Below are 19,486 nucleotides of genomic sequence, written 5' to 3'. Positions count from 1 at the left end.
CCTCCTTTATCAAAGATATGGTGACCATATGTGCGTGGGTTTATCTCTGGGCTTTCTATCCTGTTCCGTTGATCTATATTTCTGTTTTTGTGCCAGTACCATACTGTCATGATAACTGTAGCTTTGTAGTATAGTCTGAAGTCAGGGAGCCTGATTCCTCCAGCTCTGTTTTTTTCCCTCAAGACTGCTTTGGCTATTCAGGGTCTTTTGTGTTTCCATACAAATTGTGAAATTTTTTATTCTACTTCTGTGAAAAATGCCAGTGGTAGTTTGGTAGGGATTGCATTGAATCTGTAGATTGCTTTGGGTAGTATAGTCATTCTCACAATGTTGATTCTTCTAATCCAAGAACATGGTATATCTCGCCATCTGTTTGTATCATCTTTACTTTCTTTCATGAGTGTCCTATAGTTTTCTGCATACAGGTCTTTTGTCTCCTTAGGTAGGTTTATTCCTAGGTATTTTATTCTTTTTGTTGCAGTGGTAAATGGGAGTGATTCCTTAATCTCTTTCAGGTTTTTCATCATTAGTGTATGGGAATGCTAGAGATTTCTGTGCATTAATTTTGTATCCTGCTACTTTACTAAATTCATTGATTAGCTCTAGTAGCTTTCTGGTAGCATCTTTAGGATTCTCTGTGTATAGTATCATGTCACCTGTAAACAGTGACAGTTTTACTTCTTCTTTTCCAATTTGGATTCCTTTTATTTGTTTGCCTTCTCTGATTGCTGTGGCTGAAACTTCCAAAACTATGTTGAATAATAGTGGTGAGAGTGGGCAACCTTGTCTTTTTCCTGATCTTAGTGGAAATGGTTTCAGTTTTTTACCATTGAGAATGATGTTGGCTGTTTGTCATATATGGCCTTCATGAGGTTGAGGTAAGTTCCCTCTATGCCTACTTTCTGGAGGGTATTTATCATAAATGGGTGTTGAATTTTGTCAATAGCTTTCTCTGCATCATGGGTGGGGTTGTGTTCCTGTCTTGCTAGTTGTTTGGCATGGGGTGTCTAGCACTGTAGCGTGCTGGTTGTTGAGTGGAGCTGGGTCTTAGTGTTGAGAAGGAGATCTCTTGTCCATTGATATTATGAGGGTTCGGGAGGTCTCCAGTGGACCAACATCCTGAACTCAGCTCTCCCACCTCAGAGGCTCATGCCTGACACCTGGCCAGTACACCAAGACCCTGTCAGCCACATGGCTCAGAAGAAAAGGGAGAAAGAAATAAAGTTGTTCAAATAAAAAATAAATTATTAAAAAAATTAAAAAGTAATTAAAAAAAAAGACAGCAACCAAACCAGTAAACAAATCCACCAATGATAACAAGCACTAAAAACTATACTAATAAAAAACAGATAGAAGCCTAGGACAAATAGTAAAAGCAAACCTATAGAGACAAAATCACTCAAAGAAGCATACAGCTACACGCTCACAAAAAGAGAAAAAGGAAAAAAATATACATATATTTTAAAAGAGCAACCAAATCAATAAACAAATCTACCAATAATAATAAACTCTAAATACTAAACTAAGATAAACACAAAGCCAGAGACAAATTAGGTGCAGACAGCAAACCCCAAGTCTACAGGTGCTCCCACAGTCCGCCACCTCAATTTGGGATGATTCGTTGTCTATTCATGTATTCCACAGATGCAGGTACATCAAGTTGATTGTGGAGATTTAATCCGCTGCTCCTGAGGCTGCTGGGAGAGATTTCCCTTTCTCTTCTTTGTTCGCACAGTTCCTGGGGTTCAGCTTTGGATTTGTGTAGATGTATTTCTGGTGTATCCGTGGGGAGGAAGGCGATCTCCGCGTCTTCTTCCTCTGCCGTCCTTAAGGTCCTCCCCTATCACAGGACGTTGAATGCAGTTCCCTGTGCTATACAACAGGACCTTGCTGTGTATCCCTCCTGTATAGTATACCAGTCTGCATCTGCTAATCCCAAACTCCCAGTCCATCCCTCCGCCTCCCCCCTCCCCCTTGGCAACCACAAGCCCATTCTCTCTGTGCAGACTTCATTTAAAATCGAGTCTCTGAGGGTCTGGCCTCCCACTTGCTTTCTTCCCAACTCCCCAGCACCTCTGACAGCAGTCCCCAGACCCGGTCCCCCCATAACTGCTAACCTGGGGGCTTAAAACACTCCCAACACCCAGGCCACACCCCAGACCCACGAAGTCAGGTTCTCTGAGGGTGAGATCCAGGCAGTTGTGTTTGGTAAAGCTCCTCCCGTGACTCAAGTGTGTGGAGACGCTTGAGAAGCACCGTTCTAGAACCTCATCCTGGCCTGAGGGACGTTGGGATTACTGTCTGTGCAGAATCCAAGAGCTTTTCTGTCCTATTAAGGGAACACCATGTGACTCTTCACACAGAGGGCTTTGCTGTGAAGAAACAAGGGAGGTGGCACTCTCTGTTGCTTATAATTTATTACCTGTTTAAAAATTCTTTTACATTTTGTACATGTTGGCTGACAGGATAAATGCAGGCAAATTTACAAACCGAGGGACTGCAGGAAAATGGGGAGAGACAGCCAGGGAGAGAGGAGAGACACAGCCAGAGCCAGCATCCCTCACTTCCAGCACACGGGGAACACGGACAGGACCCCAGAGAGCGAGCCTCCGCAGGGGTTTTCTAGAAAAGGAATTGCATAGAAGATACAGCAAGAGGGAACTCCACAACAGCAAAAGAAGTGTTCCGTATCCGAAAAGCCAAAGTTGTGTCGTGTTTAAAAAAAGAAAGACAACAAAGCACAAAACCTTAATGTGACATTTCTGCAGTTGAACTGTTCCCCAGGGAGTAGCAGGTGGATGACACGGCACTTCACCGCAGACCGCTGGGGAGTTTTCTCTGACAAACATTGGTTGTCTTCTTTAGAAAGAGCGAAGAGGAAGGTCACCAACTTGCGACAGGTCAACATTAAACTCAGTGAACACATACAACACCTTGACACACAACACACACACACACACACACAACACACACACACACACACACACACACACACACACACACACACATACAGGGATGCTAGTCCTGCAACTGGGCTAAACGCATCCCATCGGGAGGGTGAGGGCCTCATTACCAACGGGAGGCCTGGGAAAGAGCAAAGGGGAGAATGCAGATCGCACATTCAGCTTGTTCCGATTGCTGTCCAGCATTTTCCACTGGCTGTGGATTTCTTGCTCTTTTGTGCTGCTCTGAACAGGTTTAGCATGCAGGACATAGTTCGGGTCATGATTCTTGGATGTTGCCTCACGGAAGTGCTGATATTCAGAGGTCAAGGGCTCATCAATTCTTAGGCTGCCGATCAGCAAAAATTGCCTACGATTCACATTCTGAACTCAATACTGAGGGTTTTTCCACCCTGGGTAGGTGCCATCAGGTTCAGCAGCAGCTGTGATAGTGCCAAGTCCAGTAGACTTCTGGAATTTAAGGTTGGCACGAAGGATTTGAGCATGTTTGTTAAATTAAAGACCCTGAAGTGCTACGGCCTCAGCAACTTAGAATTTTGCTGAGGCACCATCTGAAATGGCATGTTTAGAGGCTGGCATACGGTAGCAAATGCTTTGCCTGGTGGGCAGCTGACCTTATCTCAGGGCACCTTCCTTGTTTCCTACTCCATAGCTGGTAGGCCAAGACTCTCCTGACACTCTGCAGGGATACCGGAAGATCTCTGGACAGCTCTCTGCAATACGCAAAAGTCTAAGTATACAGTGGGCTGGGAAGTAGCCTCTTATACCTGCTTGGTTTGTGTGCTAGCGCATTTGTGGAGTTCCTGTCTGTCCTGGCAACACTGCCCTCGACCATGCTAAAATAGGGCCGGGAGTGTACGTTATGTTTTGTTTCATGAGCCCATAAATATCCTACCTGTAGATCAGTACAGGGAGGTGACAGGGCCACTGAAAAAGCTGGGCGCCATGAACTCTTCTGAAGACAGATTTTTAGAGCAGGATTTCCCAAAATGGGAGCAATCACAAGGTTTATAAGACTACAGGATCAGGAAGTTAATTGTTAGCCTGTATCAGAAACCCACCCAGTGACATAAAAGGCCATCTCCCTACTTTTCAAAAATAGGAGGTTTCAGGCATGAATTCTGGAGATATTTATGACTCCATTTGGCTTACTTGACCTGTATGAACACAGCCTTAAATGAACAATGCTTACAATGTATGTATTCCCCTCATGCCTATTCCATGGGGGGAAAAAAAATCATTTGAGAGGCAAAGGAACTATTTCAAAGTCATCATTACAGCCAGAGATTATACAAATAGATTTCTTAGGGTAATGAAACAGCCCTTCAGTGCACAGAGGCAAAGTTCTAAGGATTTCAGTCAACATTAGCTCAGTAAGGTTAGAAAAAAAGCGAAAAAGCAAAGTGTAATAGTTGGTGCTATGAGGCACTCGAAAGGTAAAACAATGTTTGATTACCTTGAGATAATAATAAAAATAGTTTCCTTATTGGATCCATAAAATCTAATGCTCATTGACCATTATCATCTTTACAGATAACTGGCTTTGAGCAATGGCGTTCTGACTCACAAGAGCTCGCCTGTTCTCAGAGAAGATGGATAAAACCCAATTTCACTTTGGCTGTTTCCACAGTCATCCTTGCTTTCATCGGCCGTGGACCTGGACTGAGGACTGAGGCCTCTGTGCGAGACTGACACCTTGACCAGAGCAACTGCTCAGCGAGAGCCAATGCTCCCATTCGACCTGCAGACTGAGAATTCGACAACTAAACTTTTTCTACCTACTTTACACTCTCTTGCAGGTCAGTATTTTTATTTGCTTGACCTCATGGGGGCAGACCTTGTAGTGGCAAAGGCTGTGAATTCTGAGGAGCCAGTGATCATCTACTGCTTCCTTCCTCAAACATTAATGATAGAGACAGCGGAGTAAGTGGACCAGGAACACAGCTGCTGTGTCCCCGACAGAGACACACTTACGGACACATAAGCAAGAGCCTTGTCTGCTCTTCTCCAGAAGAAGTTAAAAACAACAACAACAAAAAAAACGAGTATACTATTGGAATGTTTAAGATATCCTTCTTACAGGAGAAATACCTCTAAAAAATTATTACTGTGTAGTTTCTTGAGTGTCCTGAACTCAGTCTCCATGAGTTCTTCCTAAACAATGGTTCTACTATTTGAAAGTTGGGAGATTAAAATCTACAAAATAATAGTATACGTAAAAATGACTAATGGTTATGCAACTTAACAACGGACACCTCACCCCAAATATTGCCCTGCCTTGGAAGAGCTTACATTGCTCCTGTGATAATATGGGGATTTTTCTGGGTAGCTGAGGTGAGTATCCACACTGGTGTTCATGCCGTTTATGAAAAGGCTACTGGCTGTGAGCACCTCGGTGTTACATGTTTGGCATCACCTTGTGCCCAGTTATCAACTCTGAATCTAACTTCTGTTCCTTCCAGATCACTTAAAGGAAATTTCAATGAGTTTGGTGAGAGGAAAGTGAAAACAGGAGGAAACCTCTGTCTTTAGATCCCCAAATTCAGGAGGCTAATTTCTTCTCCTTGGTTATCAAGCACAGTTTCCACTTCATTAGACGCACTGTTTTCATTTGCATATATAAAACTTATTTCTAAGTGGATGCTTCTTACACCCTCAAAAATAAATACTAGAGAACTAAAAGATTTAAAACATATAAAGCCCAATGAAAAATATATTAAAAATGACAACTCTTCAAAACCTGTTTTGTACAGATTTTTATGTACTGCTGTTATTCCTATAACCAAAACCCAACTTGAGACGTGTTGTGTATGAACGAGTTAGTAACAAATGTACTAGGCTCATGAGGACATGTAATTTTTGGTATGGCTAATTTAAGTGAAAAACAATGTGAGAATAAGAAAACTAGAAGTGAAAATTTCCCCACGTGTGTTTGTCATAAAGGTCCTGCAGACGCTATATGTGCATCCATTCCCCTGGTCAAACAACTTTTCCCAAGTTTTCCTATTAGACGCAGGGTAGATTGTGTTATCCACCACTAGATGGCACCATGCGCAAGTGATCGATTTGTTTTCCTTCCGGATGAAGTAAACTGGTCTTTGCTCACAACCTACATAGAAGCCCTAGGAATGACAGGCAGGACGTGTCACAGGATGGCTGAGAAGGCGGCTCCCTACGCGCTGAACTGCTGAGTCTGGATCTTCCGAGTTTGAGAGCAGTCTAACAGCGATTACTTCACTCCCCCCAAGGAAGGAAATCAGAATTCGCGGGGAAAATCATTTGATGTAAATGCTGTGCTGTACATATGGAAGTTGCCATTCACCTGATGACAGATGAATACCGCACTTGTAGGGAATCAACCGCTCTGCCCGTTTCCGGTGCTGAGATTTAGAACCGAAAACCACGAAGCATCCGAAGTGAACCCCAAAGGCCCCCCCTCAATGGGGGAGCCTCAAAAATACAGTTCCTGCTGTGTTCTATAGTTCTGTGTTGATGACTTTTTTTTAGTCAGTTGTGGAATTGATTTATCTGAATGCTACATATTTACTCCTTTCTATTTCTCCTTAGGTGTCAGATTTCTAATTCTTGACTTCCACAGATGACAGCCCCCCCAAACCAGTAATGGTGAGTAACCTTGAGTTATTTTAAGATGCAGCAATGGACAACAGCTCTCTTTCCTCCTCCTCCTTTTTAAAAATTATGTATTAAATTTTTTTTAATGTAGAATTTTACTATCATCTTTTGGTCAAAGATGCATTGGTATAAGCATTATCCACTGAACTTGTTAGTGCAATCTTTCCCTTTCACAATAAGTGTAACATATTCTTATATATGGTACAGGGGGTGGTCTGAGAGAGATTATGGAATATGCATCTAAAACAAAAGATAAGAAATAAAAAGGCAGGAAAGAAAGGCTCCCCACAAGGTATCAGCAGTTTCTCGATGATGAGGATGGAGGAACCTGGGAATATCAAAAAGTTACCAAAATAGTCAGGAGAGGAAATATGTGTGGAAAGAAGGGGAAAAGGGTATAAAATTATTTCTAATTCAAATCCAGTCAGCAACTTGGATACCTCCAGCCCAAAAGTTAACCACAGCCATGTTTGAAAGTTCTGATTCATACGCACGGGAGCTTGTTGTTCAATCTTGGTTTGGCTCCTGGGCTGTTGACTCTTTATTCCCCACCTGCTGAATGAATTGAGTCCCTGTGTTAAAACAAAGAGCCTGTGATGGTCCTCAGGAAATATCATAGTTTACACAAAGTAGTCTGTTGACTATTTTTCAGTTAAAAATTTTTTTAATTAAAAAAATTTTGACCAAGACAATAATAGAACATAATTTGCAACTAGTCAGGAAGGCAACTGGTCCCAAGAGAGGAAAGAAAGTGATAAAAAGGGATGCCATCTCTGGGTGAACAGCGTGATGCAATGACACAAAGACAAGACTTGAAAGCATGACAAATATGTTACAGGTTAGAATAATTATCTTCCAAGTGGGAACTATTTGAAAGGCATAATGTAGCCTGGGCGAAAGGCTAGATGAATCTTTAAATGATCCAGGTCAGCGTCCATTGTGGCCTTCATACTGATGACGGAGACTGGGAGCATCACAGTGGAAGTCGAGCATTTTAGAACCTTGAGCTGATCTAATCCCATCCCTTCAGTTTACAGGTGAGGAAGCTGAGGTCCAGTGAGGGTAAATGACTCTCCCAAGGTAGCACAGCTAGACAATGACAAACCCAGAATGAGAACCGGTTTCCAGCTCAGAGGTTGTTCCTTCAACCACACTGACAGAGGACCCACGACAGGTGTGTGGGGCTGTGTGACCACAATGCTGAGTAAAGCCTGAATCAGAACACTTGAACGCTTCTCGTGACGAGACTCAGGGGACAAAGCCCCTGCCTGAGCAAGCTCAGAGACCAGACTGACAAAGCCAGTAAGCATTTACCTCCTTTCCAGGCAGAATGATGGGAGAAAGACAAAAGGTCAAGGAAGCAATGCCTGTTTAATTAAACTGGTGACCACGCCCACCTTGTTAAGAGAAGGTGCCCGGGTCAGGTCAATACCTAAATACTAACAGTACTGCTAACAAAAACAAGTTAAAAGAAAATCCTTTTACTAGAATACTTGTAAATACTCATCAATAATAATGATGATGATAATAATAATACCTTTCTTTTAAAAAAAACCACTTCAAGTTGCATATTACAAACACACATGTTGTGAAAAAAAAAATGCTTGTTTGTGTGGCTGAACATGAATCCCTGTCTTCCCTGCCACGCTATAGCTTTATTCCCCAAGGGCATGAGGTGGGTGCCCTCAAGGAATAAGGAAGTCTTAGCTCTCTCTCCTTTATACTTAGATTCTCCACTTCCCTGATACAAACAGTAACACTGGTTCTACAAGTTCTAGAAACAGAACACTGATGGGAGGATTATCTCTGAGACACTTGATGCACATGATTTGTAGGAAAAGTCTGTGATTTCTCTGTAAATTACTAATCTGAAAGAGACACAGCAAACCGTCCACAGCTTCAACTTCAAATGATTTAAACAAAAATAGAACGAGCCATGGACAGTGTCTGCATCCCTGTCCAATTTGATGTAAACAACGTTTGTAGAAACTGGGTTTGTTAAGAAAGTTTATCCATATATCTGGATAGCAATAAAAAGCGTTTCCTAGGAAACTGTAAGATCCTGTACCACACAGCATACAGCCCAACTAAGAGGAAAATTAGGTTGATTTCTAAATTCAAGATACACATTTGTACAATTGTTCTTAACTCCTGTGACGATGTCCGAGTAGAGTGGGCATGTATATTGGTAGTTGTGTCTGTTTTCCTTCTCTCTCCCGCTGCAATCTTGCCTGTGGAGCTCACTGGTCTAGACTGGGTTTCCTCCTCAGCTCTGAGCCCCTGGACGTCCACAGACTCCCCGTGACTCTCCTCCTTCATTCTCAGCCCCAGCCTGGGTCAATACTGCCCTTCTGCTGCTAACGACACTACTGTTTCATGTCTTCCCATCTCCTCCAAGACAGCTGCCAGCACGCTCAGGTTTCCATCTGGGAAGTTCTGTGCTTCCCAGAGATCCAGGATGACGCCAGTTGGACTTGATTTGGTGGCAAAGTAATTCAAGTACCTGTAATTGGTAATGGGAAAATGTGCTGAATGGCGTGATGTACGGATCTGTTTTCCTTTCAGTTTTTACTAAACCTTTTCGTTACTGCGTTTCTGTAAGTATAACTGGACCCACTTGGGAAACTGTGGCTTGCAGTGAGCCGTTCTCAACAACTAGCCCATACGTAATTAGGTCAGCCCCAGACAGGAGACGTGACGCCTTAACTTGAACCTCAACTCTGAGTAAGATAATTTAAGAGACAAGATGTCTGTGGGGCACATCCTAGACTTATGTTTTCTTTCCAGCCCAGGCTCTGATCATCTTTGACAGGTTATGCCATGCCTTTTGCTTGGTAGTGACGGCAACGTTCTACAAAGAAGAGGCTCCAGAGGTCTCTTCATAACTTCCTAGCAGCGCTGTGTTTAGCATGTTCATGACCCATCCAGCATTAGGTCCTGCTCAACAGGAGGCGAGGAACAAATTAGTGAATGGAGATATCATTTAGGGGGATTTAGCCTGTCAGCTTTGCGAAGTGGATCACAAAACCTGATATTTACAAATGTCAGGTAAGCCCAGGATGTCTCTCAACAATGTGTTTGCAAGACCATGGTGCAAGATACAAGGTAGGAGCTTAATACATGTTGTCATAATGAAAAGTAAGTAAACGTAGAGATGGAGAAAAAAAATGAACGTTGCCCTAAGTCAGCTGTATCAGTCCTGGAGCCCAATGTCTAACAGGAACTAGTTCTGAAGCCTGGCCATACCCACCTGTCCAGGTTTAGCTTATGGGCCAGCATCCTCCAGTCATGACCTCTCGTCTGTGGGGCATCCAGGCTGCTACAGAGCTTCTGCCGGATAGGGGGAGGGATGCTGAAAGCACTGGGTCCCGTCATGGTGGTGACGGTGCTCGCTGGATCCAGCAGAGGCAAATCGATACCAGTAGGTTCCTGTAGTTCAGGCACGGGAACAACACAGCATTATTTCTGAAGACAAAAGCAATCCTTATTGAGCCAATCAACATAATGCCTTGCTTTGAATGGTAAGAAGAGAATGAATGTTATTATATTCTCCTTAGTGAGAATGGCTTCTTTCTGGCTGACGGTTGTGATTCTCTGTAACCTGGCTGAGAGGAAGAGGTACATTCTGAGCTGATTTTTGCACAGCCTTGGATTTATGGGTCTTCTGTAAGGACTGGGCTAGCTGGAAAGCTCGGGTGTAATTCAATTACAGCTTTTCTAATGGGATTCTCCAGGATGAGCAAGGGAATATCAATACTGCTGAAGGTTTAGATTTCAGGGCCGGGGGGGGGGGGTGGGGGGGAGAGAAATGTTCAGAAGGGCAGCTCTTTGAGAATGAACTGATCTAGATCTGAGATTCTAGAGACTGTCTGACCCTGAGGGGAAGCCCTGGGCAAACGCTTGAGTATATTCTCCCTCTAACCTCTGTAGAAGATGGCTCGGGGCCTGCTTTTGTTGAATGAAATGGAACACAGCTCTCCTCCAAATGACATCAAATTAAGACTAATTATTTAAAAGAAAATGGCGAACACAGTACCTGGCTTTAGGGCAAGCTGCTAACAGAATCCTCCAATTGCTGTACACCCTTATTTGTTTTTATATCTAATTTTAGTAGAGAAAACCACAGATTGGCTCTTGAGATAGTTTCAGCTCATAAAACAGCACGATTGCAAAACCTGAAATTCATCTGCAGGAGAAACTCTAATCATTTTCTGATCACTTCTGCTGGTTGGAAAAGCAAATGTTGCCTGGGGACTATTAAAGCAATAAAAGAAGATCCACTTAATCTACTTTAAATGTCATCTCTCTCTTTTTCAGAGCAGGTAGCTCGGTGGTGAACATAATTAGTTGCTGGAGGATAAAACAGCCACACGCAGGTCCAGCCATCAGGAAGTCTCGGGGTCTGGTGGAGGGCTCTGCTCAGACGTCAGTGCCCCCGCCCTCCAGAGCCTCCCAGACCCTGCTGTTCCTACACCTGGGGGCCACTGTCTGTGTTCCAGGATCAGCAGCCCAGGCCCACTGCGAGGCTTGTGCGATCACAAGGCACAGGGTCCGTCCGGGGGCTCTGGAGGGCACGTTAGAGCAAAACAAATTTTTTTGCCATAGACCATCAAGTGGTGTTGGCTGTGATCACAATATCTGGCCTCAGAGCCCAAAGCTTGGCAAACTGAGCCTCGGAGGATTCCAGTGGCTCCTTTATGTTAACAACTCCAGCACATAGCAGGACTGAAAAGACTGGTATGAGATACGTTGGAGTCCCTGAATCCCAAAGAGCTTTCCCTGCACTGGGCACAGAGCTCTTTCCAAGGAACCACGAGGACAGAGGGCTCCTGACCTCAAGGGCATAGGGCTTAAACAAAGGGCACCAGAAGAGAGGACTCTTGTTTTTCAACAGATTTACGTTGGGAACGTCTGCACCCAAGTGGCCAGCACTTCTCTCAGGTATAAAATGGGGAGCGGGGGTGGGCAGAGGCTTGGAGAAATCACACCTCATTCCACAGCTTAGCGCTACGGCCCACTTGCAAGTCCTGCTTGCTTCTTGTCTGGACCGTAACAATGGGGCCTAGAAGGAAACCCATCCCTGGCCTGCAGTGGAGGCTGAGTCTGCACGGGGTGGGGGTGGGGGTGGGTCTGCTTGGTATAGCGCTGCCTCGTGGCCTCCCCAGCTCCCTGCTGCTTCCCTGCGGTCTATCCCTTATGCCAGACTCATCTTCCTAAAGCCCAGCACTGACGTTTCTCCTGCCTTCTCTTGGTAAGTGTTAAACGGCTCTCCTACCACATGGATTCCCAACTCCTTATCAGGCCATGAGGTTATCTGTAGGGCCTGCCTGGCGGGCCGGCCTGAAGCCTGGGATGCCTGTAACCTGCAGAGCCAGGCCTGCCGTGGACGAGGGGCCCCTGTGTTCCCTCCACCTGGCAGCCTGGCTCCTGCCTTTCTCCGGTTGCACCGGCATCACTGGACCATTCACTGTTCCTAGCGCCTTTCTTAAGGATGTACCTTCGAGAGTTCTTCTGCCCTTTTCCTTAACCTCTGTCAGGCAAACACCTCAAAACGTGGGCTGCAAAGCATGTTCCCTGAGCAAAGCCGCCCAAAGCCCTCCGCCTGGAGCCCTCCTACAGCACTTCCCACAGCCCCTGTCCTCCTCCTACGTCTGCTCTATGCACGCTGGTTGTACTTACGGGCGACTTCCTCTGATTTCCCAAAGTTCTTGGAGATGAGAGTATTTTTGTCATCCTCAGAACTTCTATGACCCTCAGGGCAGTGCCCTGAACGTGGAAGCTACTCAATTGCTATTTGTTGAGGAGAGGAAGGTATGTTTTCTGGTAGAGCGAGAGGATGAAGCCAGTTCCTAACAGAAGCCCACCTCGCAGAATAGTGCTGCCACATTCCAACTAAACGTGGCTAAAGGTAAGGCTCTCCTCACTGTTCAGTCCTGAAGGTAAGGCAGGCACGACTCTCAGGAAGCTCTGCTCACACATACACTTTGTCCCCCTTCTCTTGGTGAATAAAGAACTATCAGCACTTTACGTGGGCCTTCAAACCCTGAGTCTCCAGCCCTGGCTACTGTGGCTGTTTATTTCCTTGTGCATGAAACAAGCCCTTGTCTCTCTTATCAGATGGCTGACAGCAGCCTTGGAGGTAAAAGAAAAATACATATATACCTTTACATTCAAATTTCATCTAGTAATTTCTGTTGCTGTTAGTTCTTCTTTTACTTCCAGGTTTGCTCTCACAGAACACTTATTATAATAATTGTTTATGATATTGGTACCATGTCTTTGATGTTATGCTTCCCTTGGTTAAACATGATTTTTCACCATTAACCAAACGGCTGCTATGGCACACATTTTCAACACTCCACAGGAGAAACGACTTTCCTTTCCTGTATTCTGACTCTTCCTGAAGTCACTTAGAAAAACTAGATTTTCCCAAGGGTCCTTTTTGAACAGGTTATAGAAAACAGAGGAGGTGAATAGATAGGATGGCTATAGCAGAGTGAGGCTTTGTACATCTTTAATACTGTTCTTTGTGTGCACGGAAGTGCTGTGTGTCAACAGTTAACAGGGTTATAACGTCTTTGTCTATACTGTAGTTAAAAGTCCTAACGAGACTGAAGCTTCTTTCTCTTCTCTACTTTTTTTTCCTCTTGCTGGTGATGGGCAGCTTCTCCTTTATTACCTCCCCTGTCCCTCTAAGGAAAAACCTTTTATCATCATTTATCCTCATACTTTTAACTCTTCTAGGCATTTTCATTCTTAAACTTCATTTCGGTGAGACTAAAGGCTTTATCTGTAGGTAAGGAATCTCTGGCCAAGGCCCCTAGAGAGGAACAATCGTCCAGCTCTTGACATCACCCCGGTCTATGTCAAGCACAGCCTGGTCTCCCTGGGGGGGGGGGGGCAGCAGGCCAAGGGCCGAGGAGCTTTAGAAAGGAGCGCTGGTGACGCCTTGCGCAGTGGGTGGCAGGGGGAGGGCAGCAGCGCTTTCCTGGCAAGTAAGCTCATTTTCAGGAGATGGGACGTTGGAACTGCAACCCCGGGCCACCTGCCAGCCTGCCGTGTGACCCTAGGGAGGAGCCCTGTCCAGAAGACAGGCACCACCAGTGGAGCCTTTTCTCTGGTTGGTTGTAGCTTGTCAGCCACAGGGAACCCCTCCTCGAGCTTTTGATGAGAATCCAGGTCTCGGGGCTCTCCAGAGCCAACTGTTCACCAGCACACAGCCTGGCTCCCGACATCAGTACCAGTCCAACTCTCCCCGCTCTGCGGGCCACATGCACCGCATTCAAATGCTAACAGCAACGGTGGGACTCGGTGACCCAGAAGGAAAAGCAGCAGAGTGGCCCCTAATCCCCAAAGTCATCTGACTCGGGTCATTTCTGCCTCCCCCCTCCTCCCGCTAAGTGTGCTTGTCTGTCACAGGCCTCTGAGGAGACTAAAGGGTCGGCCTGAGCTGACTGCCACCAGGTTGCAAAAGAAATCATCTTTCCCCTGTGTTGGCACAGGAAAGAAAGTCCTTAAACGGATCACACTATGACGTGACACTGTCTCTTCGGTGAGGGGTTGGCGGGCCTGGCGGGGGGGGGGGGGTCAGCCCTGACCAGCACGCTTTCATTCGCGGCCACAGTTCATCTGCCTTTTCATCCCATCGCTCATGCTGAACAGAAAGCAAGCATCAAAGGAGCAGACCTCCTCGCCCCCCCCCCCCCCCAGAATTCCGCAGCCTTTGTTGTGGCTGGAGCTGGGTGGGTATTGAGCTTTGCAGACCTGCTGGGCCTGGAAAGTGAAAACACCCTCCCGAGCCAGCAGGGGTGGTGCTGCGGGCCCGGGAGATGGGCCCGCGCACAGAAAGGCCCGGCGGTTGCCATGGCGCCCTGACACCAAGATCATGCCTTATGAATGTCACCGAGGCCTGTGACTAAAGTTGTTTATGAGTCAAAAGTCTCATGAAACAGAGGGAGGAAACGATGACCGCAGCTCGCCAGGCTGTGGGAAAGGAGGAGGTGGCAGCATCAAGGCTGACGTGCTTCCCCCCTCGGTTTGCTAAGGAAGACTGTCTTTAAATACGACATGTGGAGTGAGACACGCCGAACAGGGTGACGTTTCATTCGTCACTGTGCATGAGACAGCGAGGAAGAAGGAGTCTTTTCAATCATATACCGTCCGGCTGTACTTCTAAAATATGACAATTCTGTGCTGTCGCTCAAAAAGCAACGCCAAGCTCAGCTCCACAGGCCCCGGACGGTGCTGCCCCCTTCCTCTCACCCTGTCCTTTTCCTTTTGTCCCTCCAGCCTGAAGCGTTTCCATGGTTCTAACTCCAAGCCCTGGGGTCCCAGGTAACCAATGAGCACCCCCTCTTTCCACCCAGAGAAGTCTGAAATAGCTGTGATGGTTTTATATGTCTCTATCTCAGAAATGACAGAGTCCCACCTGAAGGAAGTGACGGTCACAGCGAGGAAAGGCAGTGTGATGGGCGCCAGGGGGGAAATGCCTAGATTTTACTTCTATTTCTGGACTGTCTCTCCTACCTCGGGGAGAAGGGCATCTCTTCTATTTGGAGGATGATGTATAAGAGAGCAACGAGACCAAGAGACTTCTCCTTTCGACGTGGAGATAAAAGGAAAGGAGGCCAAAGGAGGGGGCAGGGAGTGCACGGTCAGGCAAAGCAGGTGAGTTCCGAGGAAAGAACCAGAACAGGAGGAGAGGCGGAGGATACAAGGAATGGGACAGCAGGGATGCTTGGGGAAAGTTACTCTATGTGTGCAATACTTAAATTGAACCTTATACTTGAAGTCCAGATCTGTGTAAAAAGTTAGGACAAGATCCTTAAGTTCATGTCACAAAACATAAAAGTCCTGTTTTTTGAAAGGGATCCTCTATTACACTTTCATATAATTTTAGCTCCCTGTGTTCATTAAAAATACTATTCGATGAACCAGCAGGCCCTCCAGAGAGCTTTTCAGGACTTCCCACACGGAGATACTTTATACCCCACTGGCCCTCCCGGAGGTCGGTCTCTCCTCTGGTCTGAGACCAATGAGCGCCTCTTACCTCGGACACGGTGCAGTTTAGCTGGAAGATCTGCCCTTCTCCCTCTACCTGCCGCACACAGAGTTTGCAGACCAGCTCCACTGTGTTCAGGCTAAATCTTTCCAGAGTGAACGTGCAGTGGAGGTTTCTCTGAGACCCACTCCAGATGTGGTAGAAAGGAATTTCCTGAAGCATATAAAAGGGTGAGCCACAAATGAGGGACTAACGCTCAAGGAAGCTATCAGCGCGCTGCGGAGTACTCACCTCAGTACTGCACATGTTAATTACCTTATTTAATCCTCACGATGGGTCCATGCACAAGCACATCCCAACCTCCTTTTCAGGTGAAAAAAAACTGAGGCCCAGAGATGTTAAAGAACTCACCCAAAGTCCCACAGCTAGAAAGTGGCAGAGTTGAGGTCTGAACCCAGGGAATCAGCCCCAGAATCCTTATACCTAACCAGCCTGCCACTTCTCTGTCACTTACAAAAAAACCCCCCCAAAACAAAGAAAACATCATAAATGATCTTTTTTTTAAGGTTTAGACAATTGCCCAAATAAAACCTACACACTCCAGTCATTGCCCATTAAAAGGAACCCCTGCCATGGTACCCTGGAGAAAAGCAAAGTCTAAAGGATGACGCACTGACCCAGTTCCCTTTCATGCCTACGCCCTCCCTCTGCACAGGATGGGGAAAGTCAAAACTCACTACAGGTTGGAAACCGGAGGCTTGATTAGCTGCCACAGAAAAGTTCTTGGCCTAAAAGGCACCAAGCCTCTAACAGACGCAATTGTCTATGAGTCTAGATCACCTCACAGAGCCCAAGAATCTTTTTATCAATAAAGGAAGAAGAAGGATTGTTACAAAATGGTAGACCGTGTTGGTTAAGAACACAGGCTCTGGAGCCAAATCCAGTACAAATAGGATGCCTTCCCCTTGCTTACTCGGTGGTTTGGGGCAAGTTACTTAACCTTTCCTCAGTTTCTTCATCTGTGAAAGACTGTACCTAAGCAACAGAGTACCTGAATGGAGGGGGTTAAATGAGATTAATCAAAGTACACGAGAGTCTGGCAGATGGTGAGAACTCAGCCAGCCTTAGCTTAAACTAACATCAGGTTATCATTATTATAAAAACAACTTTCCATTATGGTTGCACAAAAAGAATTGTTCATAAAAGGGGAAGATCTGTGGACTTTTATGGCACTTGCAAAATCAGAGAAAGAAGAAAGCAAAGGAGGAGATTTCATGAGAAAGTTAAAGCCGATCTTTCAATCAAGTGCTGAGCGTGTACCCCCAACAAAGCTCGAGACTGTAAGCAAACCAGTGGGTTTGTTTCCCACAATTTCTGTGTAAGTACCAGACATCTGAGAGTAAGAATGCAGCTGAAACTCTTCCCTTCATCCCTTCTAGTATGTTCATGACTTACTACATCAGGAAATCACAACCAGTGCAGCTACAGTGCAGGGTGTGGGATTGGATTTGCACGTGTGTAGACAAGGACTCACTGCTGAGCCTAAGGGTGTCGACGACTCCTAGGATGGGTCTGAGGCTCGGGATCCCATCACACAGTCTCCTGAGAGCGTGGGCTGGCTGATGGAGGACGAGGCGAACACCTCTGGAGAGTCTTGTTTTTCCCACACACAGCTACATACAGTGGGACTTGGGACCAGTATTTTTATGCTGTTATCTAATAAAATCCTGACCAGGTTTTATTTTCACTTGCTATCCCAGCTTCCAAGCTGAGGTTCCTTCTAAGTTTTCAATGTAAAGGCACTCTCCTAGCCAGGCTGAAGCCTAATTTGTGTCATGTGGGATAACAATGTTCCCTTTCTCCTATGAATGCATCTGAGGCTGGTTTTTACCAATTCAATGTTAACATTACTCTGAGAATGCATAGACATGATGGACTGGGAAATCTTATTTACTAAAACATTGATAGTAAAGTTATCTGAAAGAGAATTCAGAAAAAAGCATCTCCTCCAGTATGTCTAGAGTATTTTTCAAAAAATCCTAAACACCCCCCAACTACTTTGGACAAACGAGTACTGAGATAGGATTACTTTCAAGGAAGGGAGTATCTTCTGTCTAAATCATTCTAGTCCTCTTGCAGATGTCTCCAAGCCTTTAGTTCAGCTTGGGAACCTTACCTGATATTTGGCCAGCAATTTGCTCTTCCAGAGGGAATGGGCGACATCATGAATGGACAGGCGCAGGTTGTGGGTGCTGCCTTTAAAGTGAAGAGCCTTAGGTTCTTCTAGGAGCTGTCCTCCCATCTGTCTCTCGAGCTGCAAGACTTCCTGCGACGACATGTCCCAAACCAAAAGCAAATATGAATGACTGGCATCACTTCCATAGTATGCTTCCTCACTCTGCCCCCAGCCCCAAAACCTAACTGTGCAGCACGTGACCTCCATCCTGCAGCCCCGAGACCCTCCAACTGAGGCCCCCGCCAGTCTGCACGTGACTGGGCCCTACTGGCCATGGACTGGGTCAGCAAGCCACACGACACTGTTGTGCGGTACATTCAGTACAGTCTACACTTCCTGACGAACAAGTGGGGTATTTAATCAAATACGGGGCAACGACAATCAGAACCCAAAATGGGGAGAATCCCCCCAAAAAGAAAAAATTGGTAGAAACGTAGATAAACAGATACGTAAGTAGATTTTCAATGAACTTTTAGGGAAAGTGGCAAACAACTAGAAAGCAAACCAGATCTTAGATTGGAAATACCAGCTAACAAATAAAAATCTGGAATGTGTTTTGGGCACTTTTTCTATTTTTTTTTTAGTTTCTTTACCTACAGAAATAAAATTTGTGCTTAAAATGATCCACTGCACAATTCCCAATTATCAAAAAATAAAAATATGCTCATTAAATATTCTAACAGAGGAAAGTACACTGATACAGATTAGGAGGATTTTTCAGCACCAACTATTGATCTAAACAGTCACTCAGATTAAATTTTTTAAAAAACCACCTCATTTTTCAAGAACCATGGCTGATTAAATTTGCTATGTAACTTTACTTATGCTATAAAGATATAACACGAAGATAAATTCTGTATCTACTTCCACTCCTCAAGCTAGCTAATGGGAGTTAATGAAGCATTTCCAGCTACAGCTGCAATTATCCAAACATCAGCAAGCCATAAGTTATCAATGAACAAACATCCCGAGTCCCCTCTGCTGTCTGAACCGTCCTGGTGCAGTTTGTTCCTCTCGTGCTGTAAAAGTTTTAGTGATAAGAATACGCAGGCATCTGTGACCTTTTTTCCCAAAGGGGTTCAGGAAAATAACGGATTTTATAACAATATAAAAACAAAATACGATTTTCTTCTTTGGTGAGATTTCAGTCGGAAGCATGGGGTTCAGTAACACAGGTGATCACTCAGGCCATTCCACAGGCGTGTATAGGGAACCTACTCCCGCACAGATAGATGGTCCCAGTGCAGAACTGTGGTCCAGTAAGTGCAGAGCTTACCAACATCACTGATTAGATGGCAACAGCTCATTTCAAACTGCTCCGTTACTGGTTCTTAGCACCCTCCATCTTTGAGTCGGGCCACTATTCTGCACAATGCAAGCTGCCGAAAGGTCCTATAAGGTGTAGGGAATATGAGGGTGATGTGGAATGTGGTCTCAGGCAGGGACTCCTCTAGTTAGTGTGTAATGGAAGAGATGAGGCAATAGCACATTGACAGAGATGGGAGTGGTCCAGCTACTTGAGAGCACTGACGTGGAGAATATTCAACCTTGCTGGCTGATAAGCGGCTGTTACCTGTGACAGGAGACAGCACTCAGCCACCCCGACACAGACGCTGTGTCACTGTGCCCTGGCTCTGCTGTGCCCGCAGCTCA

The 19,486-nt window shown here is 45.4% G+C and overlaps 1 protein-coding gene across 1 annotated transcript in view; it reads right to left on the bottom strand.

Annotated features, from left to right (window-relative positions):
* Positions 1 to 3,815: 3,815 nt before the first annotated feature.
* The window catches only part of UNC5C (unc-5 netrin receptor C), a 162,213-nt gene continuing 146,542 nt past the window's right edge, over positions 3,816 to 19,486 (bottom strand). The window contains exons 14-17 of the mRNA XM_089911279.1: positions 17,774 to 17,923; positions 15,646 to 15,810; positions 9,847 to 10,025; positions 3,816 to 9,099 (exon numbers count right to left, since the gene is read on the bottom strand). Of these exons, the coding sequence (XP_089767405.1) occupies positions 8,934 to 9,099; positions 9,847 to 10,025; positions 15,646 to 15,810; positions 17,774 to 17,923 (660 nt within the window). The 3' untranslated portion in view covers positions 3,816 to 8,933. The remainder of the gene's footprint in view (positions 9,100 to 9,846; positions 10,026 to 15,645; positions 15,811 to 17,773; positions 17,924 to 19,486) is intronic.

This window comes from Delphinapterus leucas, chromosome 5, assembly GCF_059928025.1.
Source record: "Delphinapterus leucas isolate spDelLeu-1000000601 "Yukka" chromosome 5, BTC_Dleu_Yukka2, whole genome shotgun sequence".
In the NCBI taxonomy this organism is placed as follows: Eukaryota; Metazoa; Chordata; class Mammalia; order Artiodactyla; family Monodontidae; genus Delphinapterus; species Delphinapterus leucas.
Note: the sequence above shows the minus strand (reverse complement) of the source record. Positions and strands in the feature narration are given on the sequence as shown.